The sequence below is a fragment of the Lissotriton helveticus genome, chromosome 10 (assembly GCF_964261635.1).
Source record: "Lissotriton helveticus chromosome 10, aLisHel1.1, whole genome shotgun sequence".
NCBI classification, from domain to species: domain Eukaryota; kingdom Metazoa; phylum Chordata; class Amphibia; order Caudata; family Salamandridae; genus Lissotriton; species Lissotriton helveticus.
Window position 1 is genome coordinate 420,306,257 of NC_136071.1, and position 14,766 is coordinate 420,321,022.

General features: G+C 43.2%; 1 protein-coding gene across 2 annotated transcripts in view; it reads right to left on the minus strand.

Moving 5' to 3' along the window:
- Positions 1–14,766, minus strand: part of SEC14L5 (SEC14 like lipid binding 5) — a 792,673-nt gene that overhangs the window by 279,680 nt on the left and 498,227 nt on the right. For both annotated transcript variants that reach the window (XM_078664277.1, XM_078664278.1), the window contains exon 9: positions 9,748–9,836. In XM_078664277.1, coding sequence (XP_078520403.1) covers positions 9,748–9,836 — 89 coding nt within the window. The remainder of the gene's footprint in view (positions 1–9,747; positions 9,837–14,766) is intronic.

Below are 14,766 nucleotides of genomic sequence, written 5' to 3' on the forward strand. Positions count from 1 at the left end.
TTTTGCAATCTGACATGCTTTACAGCTAGAGCATTTCACAAAGCCAGTTGTTTTTAGCCAGTCTTTCTTTTTGCTTTGATTTTTCCAGTAATGACTTTGTACTAGTTTATCCTTTAAGTTGCCTGCTCGCTTGTATGTTATTTCCGGATGTTTCCCTACTATTTCTGCCACTGTTTGGTCCATTGTTAGGAATTTCCAATTCCTTCTCAGAATTTTCGTTATTTCCTTAGACTCTTCCGAGTAGGTAGTTATGAACCTTATCTTTCCATCTTCAGGGATAGGTATTTTTTCTTTCAGGATTTCCTCTCTTGTTTTTTCTTTTGATTTTTCCAGGCCCTTTTCAATTACTGGTCGTTGATATCCTCTGCGTTCAAAGTTTTTTACTGTGCGTTCGCTGTGTTTGGGCCATTCCTGATCTTCTGAACAAATTCTCCGAATTCTGAGGAATTCCCCATAGGGGATACTGTGGAATAATGAATTTTGATGGAAACTGTTCGCGTGTAACACCGAGTTGGTAGCAGTTATTTTTCGGTGTAGGGTTGTCTGGATTTTTCCTTCATTGATGTAAATCTCAGTGTCTAAGAAGGTTACACGATCTTTGCTCAGTGTATATGTGAATTCAAAACCAGCTTCTGTTGCATTTAGATAGGCAAAGTAGTTTTTGAAATCTTGTTCTTCTCCGTCCCAGATGATGAATAAATCATCTATAAATCGAAACCACATAATGGTTTTCTCGGTGTATCTGTCATAGTCTGGGTGCCAAGCGAAGTGCTGCTCCCACCATCCCATCGCTAAGCACGCATAACTGGGACTTGAGGAAAAACCCATAGCAGTTCCATTCGTTTGATTGTATATTTCTTCTCCAAAAAGAAATATGTTGTGGTTCAGGCACAGTTCAATCATTTTTAAGATCATTTCATTATGTTTTGTATACTTGATGTTGCGCTTTCGCAGGAAGTATGAATGAATGAATGAAATGTATCTTATCCTGCGCAAACTTTGCCCAATGGGCGTCAAGGCGCCTACTTCAAATAATACAGCTCGCCGGATCACACAGCATTCTCTCATTGGTAGGCTCTAATGAAGCACCAAGTTTTAAGGGCCTTTTTAAACAAATCAATTGAGGGTAAGGTTTTAATCTCAATTGGAAGAGAGTTCCAGAGCGGAGGAGCGGCGACAGAAAAAGCTCTCACTCCCCATCTGGTCAGCCTAGCACGGGGCACTACAAGTTGCAGTAGCCCGGCCGATCGAAGACATCTTGTTGGAACATAGCGGATGAGCAGGGTACCGAGTGCGTCATTGGGGCCAGCCGCAAGTGCTCTGTATGTAAGACATAGAATCTTAAAAGAGATTCTATACTGGACAGGGAGCCAGTGAAGGTCTCTCCTAGCAGTCGTGGCCGATGATGCCATAGGAAGGGCCAGAACAAAGCGCGCTGCAGCGTTCTGCACGATTTGCAGTCGATGAATGAGGCCCTTGTTGAGCTCCACATACAAAGAGTTACAATAATCGAGCCTGGAGCCAACAAGAGCGACTGCGATCTGTTTGCGCGCCTGGAGGGAGAGATAATTACGAATTCTATTTAGGATCCTAATAACACCCCAGCACGTGGCCACGGTCCTATTAACTTGCAGCGTCATAGAAAGTGAGGCGTCAAAGACAACACCGAGATTTCTGGCTGATTGGGAGGGAGTGGGGCAGATGCCAAGAGATGAAGGCCACCACTCGCTCGACCAAACATCTTGGTCTTTCCCGAAGACCAAGACCTCTGTCTTGTCGCCGTTTAGCTTTAGGGAGTTGATGATCATCCAATCTGCCACATGCTGCATGCATGACCTAAAGCTAAGGGCGGATGTACTCACAAGCTTTGATTCCAACATTGTTTTTGATGTTTGTATACAATGTGACAACATCCATCGTTATTAGACAAAATGAATCCTGCCACGGTAGATCGGCTAGACGTCGTAACAGATCACTGGTATCCTTTATGTAAGATGTTAAATTGAGAACAAAGGTCATTAGGAAATGATCAACGCAGTTTGCCACTGGCTCATACAAAGAACCCTTCGCCGAGACAATGAGTCTCCCTGGTGGTTTCGTCTGATGTTTATGGACTTTGGGTAAAAAGTATATAGTTGCCATTACTGGATGTTCCCTTTTCAAATATTTTACTTCATCATCATTGAGCAGGTTCATATTTTTCCATTTCTCCAATTGTGTGTCTAGTTCTTTCTTGTACATTTCTGTGGGGTTGTCTTTTAGTTTCACGTAATATTCCATGTTGTTAAGCTGTCTGTGGGCTTCCTTTTCATATTCAGATTTCTCCCACACCACAACGTTTCCTCCTTTGTCTGCTATTTTTAGAACTATTTGATTGTCTTCCACTAAGTTTTTCAGTGCCTGTCTTTCCATTTCCGTTAAATTGTCCTTGTATTTTTTTGGCTTGATTTTATACAAATCTTGAATCACATTTTCACTAAAAATGTCTATTTTATTTCCTGGTGGGAGATGTGGTAAAAACCGTGATTTAGCTTTCAAACCACTAAGACCTGAGCCTATTTGTTCTTGAACTGTTTCCAGCTCGATATGATCTTCTTCATTCGGTGTGTCCAAGTTAAGCAGTGTTAGGTATAGAGATGTTTCCCCCACTGTAGGTCCAGTAACTTGTTCCGTTGGTTTTTGCGTTTTTTCAGCATGGCGCCGCATCCGATCATTCTCTTTAAATACTGTGGCTATTTTTATTTTTCTGACGTACTTGTATAGGTCTGTTCTGATTTGGGCTAGATCCATGTTGCTTCTTGGACAAAAGTTCAGACCCCGTTGCAGGAGAGTCGTTTCTGTTTTTGTTATCTCTCTTCTTGAAAGATTTATCACATTCAAATCTTCGAATTCATTTTCCTCTGCGATATTTTCTAAAGTTTTTTCCTCATGCTTCGTGTCTGTGCTCCCACTTTTTCTTGGGACCCTTTGTCTTCTCCCTCTCCTGGTTTGTTTATTCCGCAACCTCTTCCCCTGATTCTGCCTCTTCCTTGATATTGTTGCGACTGGCAGCTCATGTTTTGCTCCCATTGGCGTTGTTGGAGCACCAGCCGCATATCCACCAAAAAAGACCTCTTTTGTCTGGCCTCTTCTGTGTCTAGCATATCTTCACTTCTTCCCATTGACACTAGTGAAGAAGCACTGGTGAAGGCATTGGAGTCGCTTTCCTGTTGTTCCCGTTGTTTCAGATTATCGTACTTTCTGGAGAAGGTGAAGATTCGTCCTTCATTATAATCCTGTTGATCTCTTAGGAATTTTGTTTGCTTTCTCTCCTGTACGTTGTCTTCGTGTATTTCTAACTGTTTTTCCATATCTTCCTTTAATTTCAGCATTTCAGGATTTAAAGTTAGTAAATCGATTTCATTCTCCAGGACTTTTACTTGATCTTTGATTTTGCTTAGGGCTATCTCCAAATGTTTCACCAAGATTTCCATTAAACCTCTCGATGTATTTAGAATGAACTCTCCCCATTCACTCAAAAGTTTGTTACTTGTATCCTGGTGACTTGGCATCAAGGTTATTCTTAAGCCCCTCGGTATCCGATTTACTTCCAGATATTTTTTTAATGCTAAAATCTCCCACCACTTATTTATTTCTTTGCGTGATAATTTTTCCCAATTCCTTAGTTTTATTTTGGTGTCCGTTTTCTTTAAATTTTGCGTGTTTCCTACTGTTTGACTGTCACTTGTTTTTGGATCACAAAAGCTTTCCGCCAGCACTTTTCTCCTTGCCTCTCTTTTATCCATTGTGCACACTTAATTTTAAATTTGTCTGTTTCGTTTTACTTGAGTCTCTTAATTCAGACTGTAGAAAAAAGTAACCGTTTGTATGTTTATGTTATTGTAAACGACCCGATATTTTCCGTGCCTACAGACAATCCTGTTGCAGTGGCTTACTTTTTAAGGGTATTTCTTTAAACTCCACACAAACTAAACCGGCATGTGCTAATACAGAAAAATGTCTCTTCTTACCTGCCGGTGTGTTTGGCAGTTTCCTTCTCCCTTCCGGTTACGGAAACGTGCTTTTCACTCAGCTACAGTTTCCCATTCATTCTGTGCCGGTGTTCGCCGCTCTGACTAGATTGGGTTCTCTCCTTTGTGGCTCGGGTTTCGTCAGAGCCTGGCGCTTCTTGCAGCGGTGCGTTTCACGGCGGAGCCATGCTGTCCAATATTCTCCCCACTCTCCTTACGAAGAAACGATTCGCACTCACGGGTACTTTTTCAGATGTTGTCTTTTATTTGTTAATTCTTTCGGATTGCACATTGTACACATTGTATATATATATATGAACATCGACAAAGGGAAATCCGCGGAGTTTGTTCATTCTGAGAGGGCACGGATTTTGCGAGAGTAAAGGGATATGTATATGTATATATATATATATATATATATATATATATAACAACTCACAAGTGCCCAAAGCTTTAGGAGGCACTCACCAACTGATAAGGCAGCAGCGTGATAAAGCAGCTCGAAGAATCTGATAAGTAAGCCTTACGCGTTTCGAACAGAAAGTTCTTGATCACAGGCAGGGCGGCTGCATTCATACAAGAAAACGACTGTTGATTGACACCCTTAATTTATTCACCTCAGGTAGGTCACATGATAAGGTAAAGCATTCTGGTAACAGTAGTTTCCCAACTGTGTCACTCATTAATGTCATTCTGTGCACACAATTGCAAATCAATATTGCAGTCCTGTCCTCATTACAAATTGTATCCAGCCATAAGTGGGCTCTTTTCAAACTGCTCATTTGCGCTGCTTTGATCCGAAAGCCAAGTGTTGGTCCAAAACAGAGCCTCGTATGTGCGAAGCCCCTGGCCCGCGTGTAGTAGCGCGGATGGTGCACTCCTCACGGCAGGACTGCCGCGTAAACATAACAACTCACAAGTGCCCAAAGCTTTAGGAGGCACTCACCAACTGATAAGGCAGCAGCGTGATAAAGCAGCTCGAAGAATCTGATAAGTAAGCCTTACGCGTTTCGAACAGAAAGTTCTTGATCACAGGCAGGGCGGCTGCATTCATACAAGAAAACGACTGTTGATTGACACCCTTAATTTATTCACCTCAGGTAGGTCACAGGTAGGTCACATGATAAGGTAAAGCATTCTGGTAACAGTAGTTTCCCAACTGTTTCACTCATTAATGTCATTCTGTGCACACATATACATATCCCTTCTTTACTCTCGCAAAATCAGTGCGCTCTCAGAATGAACAAACTCCACGGATTGCCCTTTGTCGATGTTCATGCCACCCATTAAGCTTTATTAGTTACCCGTTTGAATGTGCACATTACACATGAACGAGGCTTCGGAGGAAGTTAAAACGCATTGTGTTACTAAACACTTTTGCGGAAATTCCATTGGTGCAGAGTTTGTTCGTTCTGAGAGCGCACAGATTTTGCAAGTGTAAAGGGATTTGAATGCCGGTGTGCTCCGCCGGCGTGTGCGCCACTCCCTTGGGTCCCTGGCGGTCTGGAAGGAGCAACAGTGACTGAATATATATATGTTATATTTTTATATTATAATATAAAATAAAATTAGTGGTTTAATAAATATTTAAGTAGATATATCTACATATTTATATTAATTATTAGATATGAGTGTAACTTATTCAAATGAAGTTTATTTGTTAAAATATATTCAATCTATTTAATTTTTTAATTAATAATAATATTTAATATATTTAATATTAATTGTATATATATTCTGAAAACAACATTCAATACAATGACATTAATGACATCCATATTATTTCTATATTTTTGTACTTACCATTATAAGTATAGGATGACAATATTTTTGACCTCGATATTTTGGTCTCAATGTTTTTGACTTTGATATTTTGAGGGTCTATATTCTGTCAGTGAACCCAGTAAATGCAAGCCATGGATGTAGGGATGTATAGGAGCACATTTTCTAGTGAGTTCTGTCTGTATCTAGGTTTCATGACTGGATGGCATTATTAGGATGGTGAGTGTGATGCTCCTAAAATAGGCTCCGACAAAATGTTTTGTCTGTTTGAGAGGGTCAAGTGTTGGAGTGCCAGCAGTAAGGAAGCCTCTAAGTAGGCATGAAGCTTAGCACCTACAGGGGTCGCATCCCCAGAGGGAACTTTCTAGGAGAGGCCATCCTACCGCAGATATTGGTGCACAACCAACTTCATTGCCCAAAAGTAGGACAGCCAGGCAGCTGGTTCTTCTTGGCAGCAAGTCCCTCTTCAGCTACTGAACAGTGTTCCCCTAGGGAGGCGAGGTCCCCAATCACTTTGGAAGCCAAAATGGACATATCTGGTAAGTGCCACCCACTCTTAGAGAAGGACAGTACAATGGGTAGCATGTTCAGTCACCACTGCAGTGGCTTCAAATATGTCGGTGAGTCTTGCCATTGGTCCATGTGGAAAGCTAGATGTAGTTCTATGAAGCCATGATTTAGGAGTCTTGGTTGCAGACTTCAACTTAATTTCCCTAGGGAGAAAGATGGGGAGCTAAATTCAAATAGTGTAGACCAACAGACTCATGGACTGTTTTCCTATTACAGGAATGCACTCCTTTGCTGGTAGGTCAGAGAGTGGATCCTGCCTAGAGAAGCCAAAAGGACTGGAAATAGAATAGCCTATGTACCTCTAGTTGAGGAGTAAATTATAACATCAGATTCTGCGCTGTTCATGCTATTCTAAAACCATGACGGATGATAAGGGTTACACCACTAAGGAAAGAGTGCTAAGAAAAAAGGATTTATAGAAAAGAAAGAAACCATAGAATAGGGATCCCTCATGCAGAGAAAGTTTTAAGGCTGTCTAAGTGGGTATCCACCAACTATATTATGGATCCCACTTGGCAGGATTAAAAAGGAGATTCAACTTGAGGGTATATGGAAAGGTTAATTATCCCATTACCCTATCTGCCGTACCGACATGTTTCTGCCGTCATTAGCTGCCCATGGGGGTCGAAGGCCTTCATCAGGATACGGCTCCCTACACAAGGTTCAAGATACGTACCCTCCTAGTCTTGTCAAAATTTGGTAGGGCACTTGACCTTGGCTATACTTGCCCTTTTGGTAGACACACACACCGTCTGTGTACCTGAGTTTCATCAATGATGATCCTAACTCGGGGACAGAGTGGGAACCCCATCCTGCAGTTACACCTTTTTCAAGGTACAAGAGTCTCCTAGTAGGTCCCTCTGGTCCCTCTGTCGGATTTCTATCAATCCTTTTTTCTTAGCGCTCCTCTCTGGATGTTGGTCTGCACCAGGGAGTTGTAGTGGCCCTATGATGAATCATGCCACTCATTGAGTGGGTGAGGGCAGTATTTACACCCCACTGGGATTCCCCAAGGGGGTTATGATTCTTCACCTCTTGTCTATCTCTTAAAAGTAGGGGATTCTGGTGTATTCATTTCCTTTTAAGACAAGTCCTTCTCATGTAGTGAATAGCATAGTTGATGGGAGAACGAGGGAAGGCTCAATTTCTCTTCCCATCATTTTTGTGGCTTTAGTGTTATGACAATATATCTGCAATATTCACTATGCACAGGGCAATGCACCAACACCTTTGCAGTCAATTCTTCATTCATCATGATGTGATAGACTTCTACTGAGGCTGGAGCAAGATCAAAATATCTCAGTATTGCTCACTACTATCTGCAGAGTAGTGTTGGAGTGTCTCTGTGACACTCTGGTGGGGAATATAAGCTCACACCTAATAACCTGTAGATATTTGTATAGAATATACTAATTATATTTCACTCTTGAGGATTTTCAAAACCTGAGAGCTCTGTTGGTGTGGAGCAGTTTTAGAGTGTTCTTTGATAATGCATAGAGAGGATTGTCAAAGTATTCCTGTGATCTCCACTATACACAATACAGTGATACTGTGTGCAGAACAGTGCACTGAGCGACTGTGCGCTACTCACTATTTTCAATGCAATGTCAGTGTATCTTTGTACGATATATTTTGGACAGCTCAATGCCAAAGCATCCCTGTGATACTATGTGCAGAGCTGTGTCAGAGCTGTGTGATAATTCACTGCATGTACTGGAAAGGAAGGGAGTAGCCAGATAATGAATATACACCCCCACTTTGATCCAAACCTCTCATGGTACCAAGAAAGCAAAGCAAGTGAGCCAAACCCTCAACAGAAAAGCTTCCTTGACTCTTCCACCCAAGCAGCTATCCAATAATCCTTTAACCCACCCATCCAGCCACTAATAGCCACTTTTCCATCTTTCCATTCTATCATCCATTCATTCTTTGATTCATCATCCAAACGTTCACCATAACATCCATCCATGGTTCATTCCATTAGTCGTTCACAAATCAATTGTCTATGCCCGCATCCATCCATTCATGTATCCATTGATCCTTTGACACATCCATCTATAAATAAATTATATTCACCAATTGATACTTTCACCTATTTATCCATACACTCAACTTTCCATTTACTCTCCCATCCTCCCTTCTTTTTTCCCTGTCTACCCACCAAGCTACCCACCAATCCTTTCAACCTTCCACCTTCCATGAATCTGTCCTTCCTTCCTTTCTTTCACCCTTCCTTCCATTATTTCACCCTTCTTTCCTCTCTTACACCCTTTCTTTTATGTTACCCTTCTTTCCTTTCTTTCACCTTCTTTCTTCTGTTACACTCTTCTTTCCGTTAATTCACACTCCTTTCCTTTCAGCGTTGTATCCTTTCTATCATCCTTCTTTCTTTTCAGCCTTCCTTGCATTCAGCCTTCCTTCTTTCATTCCTTTTTCTGCCTCCCTATGTTTATCTCTTCCTTGTCCCACTTGTGCTTCCATTTTATCATTGTTATACTTTTCCCCCATTTTCTTATTTTCCTCTGTCTACTACACTGTATTTATTTAATCTTACAGCACTAGAACCCGACGCTGACAGCTTCAGTATGTGGATCTGCAGAGAAAAGAGGCTCTTAAATAACTCTATCTCCACAGTGGCTGCTAAAGCAGGCGGTTCATGACACCCTTTGCTGCAAGGGAATGTTCCACATCCTTAATTCTACAACTCTATCTGTGCCTTAGGCCAGTGGTTCTTACCCTGTAGTCCAAGGGCCCCTAGAAGTCTGCAATGCCTAATGAGGAGTCTGGGACTGCTATGAAATACAATAATATTAACTGAATAATAAAGTGTGTGTAAATAAAGAAGCAAAATACAAAACTGAACATTTTAATACAGTAAGTAAAAATGAAAGAATTTGCAGTTGGAGGTTAAAAATTAAGCTGGTGATCTCAGATTGATTTGAGGGAACAGTGCAAATGAATCAAATAGAATGGAGATTGGATGGGTTGCCTCAGTTGGATTTGAGGAAAGCCCCAACCTTCGCATTAAAATTAAAATGACGATTTTTTTATATTTGTGAATTAAATAAAATATTTATTCATTTTCATATTTATGTATTTGTTTAATGAATGCTTGTTTCTGTGTACTGTGTTGACGTTCAAATCATCCATATTGCTTAACCCTAGATCCCTTTCTTCAAATAATGACTCACAGTGGTGGTTCCCGGATTCCAACAAACATTAGTGGGGGTCCCTGAATTCCAATAATGATTAAATAGCGTCCACAGAAATCAACAAGTTAAAAATGACAACTAACACCACCTGTACTGGAAAAAAACAATGTGTTGAAAAGGGAATGAAAACACTTTTTGTACAAATAATTAGACTTTAAATGACTGAAATTTACATGTCTCAGCAGGGCCTCCTCCCCCAACGCCTTCAGCAAGCCTTTCGTGTCCATCTGTCCCAGGCGCAAAATGTACAGTGGGCGACCATCTTGAGACAAAAATAAAGAGATAGTTTAGAGAGTAGTTACAACATCAGATAGTTTTAAAGGAGGAGGTGTAAAATTATTTTATCAAGGGTTATTTATTATGAGTATCATGGAGTTAAATACTTTATGGTACACAGTTAAACTAAAGGCTGAACAATTCATGCTTTAGTTAAACTCCTTGATTATATGCATTTATGTTCCCTGTCTGAGTATTTCCAGTGTGCAGAAAAATCTTTATTTGAGTGCTGGACTACAACACAGACAACATCCTTTGGAAACACTATGCATAGCAACTAAACAGAACCTACGTCTCATACAAACAATGTTACGTGATCTTTTTCTGCACTATGGGCCAGGTAAACTCTGGTACCAGGTACCTGCACTTCTCATCAGGGTTGCAATACACTTAGCAGATAAGCCTTGCAGGACATCTTGGCCAGAACAAGACTTAGGACAGGCTTGTCCCTCACTTTCACTGGCCTCACATATCAGAAAATACCAAGGAGTTTTGTCGCTCCTGTGTCACCTGCCAAGCCAGTGGCAAATCAGGCGGCACCACAAAGGCCCCCCTTGAACCACTACCTGTGATGGGGGTTCCCTTTGAACGTGTAGGGATTGACATTGTTGGACCAATGGATCCCCAAACTGCCTCTGGGCACAGGTTTATTCTGGTGGTAGTGGATCATACCACCAGATACCCAGAAGCTATTCCACTTAGGACCACTACAGCACCTGGCAAGAGCCCTTTTGGGAGTTTTCTCAAGAGTGGGCTTCCCTAAGGAGGTTGTATCAGACAGAGGTGCAAACTTTATTCTTAGTTACCTGGCTGCAATGTGGAAGGAGTGTGGAGTGAGCTATAAGTTCACCACACCCTATCACCCACGATACAATGGTCTAGTTGAAAGGTTCAACAAGACCTTAAAGGGCATGATTAAGGGTCTCCCTGAAAAACTCAGGCGGAGATGGGATATCCTACCTTTTGTTTGCTTATAGAGAGGTCCCACACAAGGGGGTTGGCTACAGCCCTTTTGAACTTTTGTTTGGGACCCTTTTGTCTGGTGAAGGAAGGATGGGAGTTACCTCTCAAACTTCCCAAACAAGACATTGTGGACTATGTACTTGGTCTCTGCTCCAGGATGGCTGAGTACATGAAAAAGGCATCCAAAAACCTTGAGGCAAGTCAGGAATTGCAAAAGAGAGAGATGAGGTTTTGTGTGGACTACAGAGGTCTCAATGCTGTCACTAAGACAGATGCCCATCAATACCCAGGGCAGATGAGCTCACCGACAGATTGGCATCTGCCAAGTTTTTGAGCACATTTGACCTGACAGCTGGCTACTGGCAGGGCTGATGATGCAAAGCCAAAGACAGCATTTTCAACCCCTGGTTGACATTATCAATTTGTGGTAATGCCCTTTGGTCTGAAAAATGCACCTGCCACATTTCAAAGGTTGGTGAACCAAGTCCTCTCAGGCCTGAATGACTATTGTGCAGCTTATCTAGATGATATTGCTGTCTTTAGTTCCACCTGGGAAGATCACCTGATCCACCTGAAAAATATTTTGGAGGCCCTTCAAAAGGCAGGCCTAAGTATCAAGGCTACCAAGTGCCAGATAGGGCAGAGTCAGGTTGTATACCTGGGCCACCTTGTAGGTGGAGGCCAGGTTCAACCATTGCAGAGCAAAATCCAGACCATAATGGACTGGACTGCTCCAACCACCCAGACGCAGGTCAGAGCTTTCTTGGGCCTGTCTGGGTACTACAGGATATTTGTCAAGGGGTATGGTTCCATTGTGACACCCCTTAATGACTTAACTTCCAAGAAAATGCCTAAGAAAGTTCAGTTGACAGTCAGCTGTCAAAAGGCATTTGATGACCTGAAGCAGGCCATGTGCACTGCACCAATTATGTAAATTGCAGACTACTCCAAAGAATTAATTGTTCAAACAGCTCTTCTGAGTTGGGAGTGGGGGCTGTGTTTTCACCATTGAATAAAGATGGTCAAAACCAACCAGTAGCTTTTATTACCGAGATCCTGGTCTTTGGCAAGGACCAGGATATTTGGTCCACTGAGTGGTGGCGGTCTACGCTGGGAACTTGTCCATCTCCTTCCCAGTCAGCCAGGAATCTCGGCGTTATTTTCGACACCTCGCTGTCCATGACCCTACAGGTTAATCGCACGGTTGCTACCTGCTGGGGAGTCATAAAAATACTAAGGAGAATTCTTCATTATCTCTCTCTCCCAGCACGGAAGCAGATAGTAGTGGCATTGGTGGGCTCGAGGTTGGATTACTGCAATGTACTATATGCAGATGCCAACAAGGGGCTCACCCAGCGGCTACAAATTGTACAAAATGCTGCGGCCCGTTTTGTCCTAGCACTCCCAAATACTTCATCTGCCACTATGGCCAGAAGGACTCTTCACTGGCTTCCTATTCAAATGAGGATTTCCTTTAAAATCCTTTGCTTAGCTTATAGAGCTTTATCAGAAAGATCTACGCACCCTTTAAGCGCCTTGCTTACTCCCTACCAACCGGGGAGAGCGCTTAGATCTGCTGAGTTGAATCTGTTGGTCGTCCCTCGAGCCAAAAGAGCACGATGGGGAGATAGGGCATTCTCAATTGTTGCACCAAAGTTGTGGAATTCTCTCCCCCAAGATATCAAGACACAGTCCTCTCTCTCCTCTTTTAAAAGGGCCCTTAAAACCTGGTATTTCGTCAAGGCTTACCCGCAATAGTTGTATAACTGCATAGTGGTATTTCTAACAGCTGTTACTGTTTGGTTATGCGCCTTGACGCCCATTGGGCTTAGTTGCGCCATATATATTGCTTTTATTGATATTATTAATATTATTAGCAGATGGCTGACCCCTAGAGAGAAACGTTGGTCAGCTATTGAGAGGGAGGCCTTTGCTGTGGTTTGGGCACTGAAGAAGCTGAGCCCATACTTGTTTGATACTCACTTCAAGGTTCAGACAGACCATAAGCCCCTCTTGTGGCTAAAACAGATGAAGGGTGAAAATCCCAAACTGCTCAGGTGGTCCATTTCCCCACAGGGGATGGACTTTACAGTGGAACATAGACCTGGGAGTAACCATCCCAATGCAGATGAACTCTCCAGACATTTCCACTTAGAACATTAAGACGCAACTGGTCAAGGTTAGTTTAATGTCCCTGCATTTGGGGGGTGGTTGTGTAGGAGAGTAGGGTCTGCTTCATATGGTTACCCCCACTTTTTGCTGTGATTCACTGTTTTTTCGACTTTAGTCTGGCTGTGGCCCTGCTAATCAGAACCACAGCCTAGCTGTTCTCTCTCTAAAGTGATACCATGTACTTTAGGTACATTTTCGATGTGTTACTGGGTCACCCTTGTGAGCCCCTGTATAGTGTACCCTAGGTACCCAGGGCATTGGTGCACCCTAGGCCTACCAGGGGCTGCAGCATGTATTGTGCCACCCCTGGTTTGCCTTCCAAACTGACACCACAGGTCTGTTCACACAGCCTGGGTAAGGTGGTGTAATCACCCCTTACTTAGATATAGTATATCTATATCTACCTTATATCTAGACACATAGTAACCTATAAGCTACTCCCACGGCAGGCCTTGACAATCCTGGAGGCAGAGTGCTTGGTTTTATGTGAGAGGGTGCCCTAACATGAGCTGAGCCCCTCTGCATTTTTCGGAACCATCTCCTTATAGCTGTTCTATGATATAGCCATGCCATATACTCTTATGTGCATTATAATCCTTGCAGTTAATGCTGACTTTGGTTTGGCTTTATCAAAACATGTCGTGTAAGGTCTCAAACACATTGGAATACTACCCCTCACCCCCACCAGTCGTGGTGGCGGGGGTAGCATTCCACCCTTCTAGAGGGAAAAGACATGTAGTTACTGTACAACCTGGTTAAAGTTAAACAGATCCTCAGCATCACAAAATGAATGCTGCTGCCACAGACACAAGCCTGACCTCCTGCTGCTGGACGAAACTCTGGCATGGGAGGCCTGGACAATAGGTTTCCTGTCAGGGGAGGTGCTAGCACCACCCCAGACAGACTTTAGTGTTTTGGGGCAGGGAGGGCTGCATTCAGTGAATGTTTTTCAGACACTGCCTGGGGCACACAAGGTGCTCCATGCATAGCCCGGTTCAAACCAGTTGCTGGAGCACTCAGCCCCAGCTCTGGCGCGAAACTGGACAAAGGGAAGGGGGTGTAACCACCCCCTCCCCAGGTCCACCCATAGGAGGGACCTTACAGGTAGTCCAACCCCTTAACTTAGTATAAGTATAGGAGCTGTGTCCCTAGGACTTTAGATTACCCTGGATGAAACTTTGAAACACAAATCCTGGACCTTCGATGTTCCATTTCGACTGGAAGACGGATGACATCTCCCTTGTGGTCAAGGAGTGACCACCCTGTACAACACAGGCACCATCAGCAACTTTGCCCATCTGCATTGTCGAGGCTCCCGCTGTATCCCGAAGACTCTGCAACACAGGACATGGACTTTCAGACATCTCTGATGTTGCTCAACGATCCCTGCAAAGCTGAGACCCCTGGCAGACACGAGAGACGTGGGACCGGAACTCCTGGACATCCTGCATTTTGCTAACTGCATTGACTCCCGAGGTAACTCACAGTTGTGCATTGGGGTATGAGAAGCCCCAGCCCCAAGCACCATTTGCACCGAAGCTCAGGCCTCCACACTCCACGAGTGTCCCGTGGGGCCCGCTCTTGCATTTCAGCTTGACGCGTCTTACCGGTTCCTTGCCTGTTGACTAGTGAGCCCTCCGAAGACTTCCTTTTAAATCTAACTTGCTTACCTGATTGCTCCAGGCTTGCTCCAGCTTTCCTGCAAAGGAGAAGTGCCACAGATCTTGCTGGTCTGCACCGAAGCCAATCTTTATCTCCTGCTTGGATTGCCTTTGCCAAGG